Source organism: Stereum hirsutum, assembly GCF_000264905.1.
Source record: "Stereum hirsutum FP-91666 SS1 unplaced genomic scaffold STEHIscaffold_24, whole genome shotgun sequence".
NCBI classification, from domain to species: Eukaryota; Fungi; Basidiomycota; class Agaricomycetes; order Russulales; family Stereaceae; genus Stereum; species Stereum hirsutum.
The window spans coordinates 13,951-16,293 of NW_006763154.1; the positions used below are offsets into that span (position 1 = coordinate 13,951).

General features: G+C 50.0%; 1 protein-coding gene across 1 annotated transcript; it reads right to left on the reverse strand.

The window, feature by feature from the left end:
- Positions 1–384: 384 nt before the first annotated feature.
- STEHIDRAFT_163431 (uncharacterized protein) lies at positions 385–634 on the reverse strand (the record flags this gene model as incomplete). The annotated part of the gene is made up of 2 exons (XM_007311125.1): positions 385–570; positions 626–634. The coding sequence occupies 2 exons, from the start codon at positions 632–634 to the stop codon at positions 385–387; spliced, it is 195 nt and encodes a 64-aa protein (XP_007311187.1).
- Between the last annotated feature and the right edge of the window lie 1,709 nt (positions 635–2,343).

Sequence of the window (2,343 nt, forward strand, 5' to 3'; positions counted from 1 at the left end):
CATATCTCTTTCTCTTATGGACACGTATACTTACCTCGGACACATACGATAGTTGACTGGACACGTAGGAGGACTGCGGACACGTTACTTCTGTCTGACACAGACTATCTTGGCGTGGCTTGACTCTGGCTCGGCGGAGCAGACGAACTCTTAGGCTGATGTGGCGGACCTAGATGACGTGGCGATTCACACGGACTTGTATTAGTATAAATATCGGACCTTTGTAGTCGAGATTCTCCAACCTGTTCACTTGTATTGTACCTACAGTGTTTCAGTTGAATTCACCAGAATTCTCGATATCGTCTTGTGCGACCTCAAGACGATACCCCTCGAATCTCGACTACTGAAGAGCTTTACCATCAGAACCTCGAATCCACATCAGCTCTAGCAGGACGCCTGCCTCAGAAGAGGACACCTCATCTGAACGAACTCGATCCTAGACCGGACGCCGCGTCTAGACGAACCGAGCCAGAACCCCGGATCCGGAACCTCCGAAGCCCCTCGCTGATCGCCCAAGCCGACGGCGCCGAACGACTCGATCATTCCCCGCTTCACGAAACCGACGCCGCCCTTAAGCCTAGCTTAAGCCCGGTCGTAACACCCCCCCTAGACGCTGCACCGCTACCAATGACATGGTCGCTGTTTTTGTGCCCCGAGTGATACTAATAATTAAGTATTGATGTCCACCTATCTGCAACAGCAAAAACCAAGTGAATCGAACCGTTATATCAGAAGTTCTGGCCTCCCGACCCCCTTTGACCTCGCTGTGGCAATATCTTTCTAACCGTTTACGCTATAACTTTGGAACAAATGGACCGATTCCTGCAAAAATTGATTTTAATCGTCCTATATATTTATAAATGTTTTTCAAATAGTCAGAACACCCGAAATCGGGCTCCTTCATGTTGGCGAAATCACATCGCCAATTTATGTTTTATATGCTAATTCCATTGAAATGACACCCAGCAATGCAATTCATTCGTCCTAAATCACAAAACTCGCAAAGTTACCAAAACACCCCCTAACCCGTTAACAAACCAGAAACCAGCACCTGCTAGGCCTACCCTAGCATCTATACTATTATTTCCCTATTTTCCCCAATTTGTATCGCACCTAATACTGCCCCAGTACACCCAGTATCGTCCCCAGTACCCAGAATCCAGCCAAAACCCACCCAATCCATGTATACAGCGCCCTACCAGCCTGCTACCCATCTACCCCCACCCCCTACCCATTTTCCTACCCCTATCCAGCACCCCAGCACCCCATCCTGGTCCCAGCAACCCCTACCGGGTTCCCAACCCGCCCCTAGAGCCCACCCGGTCACCCAAAAGCCAGCTAACCCGCCGGGCCAGAGTACTACAGGTCGGGTCACATCTAGAACGAACATTCTTGTGCCACACCTCCGAGCACAAAGCAACCTACCCATTTTTATCCTTTTTGGGACATTCTGAACCCGGCATTTATCACAGAAAACAAAAACAAGCAATGCAGGCATTTGTTGATATCCCAATTGGGCCGGTGCAGCATTGTAATGGCAGCCATTTTGTGGCAGTGCGTACTTTACGCCAGACATTACAATGGAGCTCGACGTCCTTGCCGCACTTCATTATAATGGCACTACATGCTCTGGTGCATTGACAAAGGGACAATGCGGGCGTGTTCCGAGGGTTGGAAAACCCCCAGAATCACCGATAAAATGAAAATGGTGTGGCTAGAAAAAATATGGGGAGTTGAACAATGTTTGGGGGAGGGGGAGAAGAAGTCGACGTACTGGAAGAATGAAGCTATGCATTGACAAACGGACATCACCAGCATGTTCAGAGGGTTCGAAAACACCCATAATCACTGAGGAACAGGCGTAGATGTAAGCCATTTATAAAGGTACTGCTAGTAAGGATAGGATCCTTTACAAAGGTTCCTCTGGCCCAAGAATTATAAATGCCAGTACTGGGCTGGCTACTGGGGCGGCCGGGGGGTGATTCTGGGTGGCCGGGTGGCCCAGGGTGATGGGGTAGGGCGTACGGGGGTGGTCCTAGGGGTAGGGTAGGGGGTAGGGGATGGGGTAGGGGTGCTGGGGAATGGGTAGGGCGGGTAGGTAGGGCGTATATAGTGAAACGGGCTGGGTTATTTATGGATAAAATGGGGAATATGGGCAGGGATGATCGTAGGGTGAATAGGGATAGAACGGTGGCCGATAAAAATACGGAAAAATGGTAGAATAATAGTAGGGATGCTAGGGTGGGGATACGTGGGTACCTGGGGGTAGAGTCGGGTAGGGGAAACGGGGTGAGTCGTGGGGGTATTTCGGTAACTTTGTGAGTTTTGTGAATTAGGACGAAC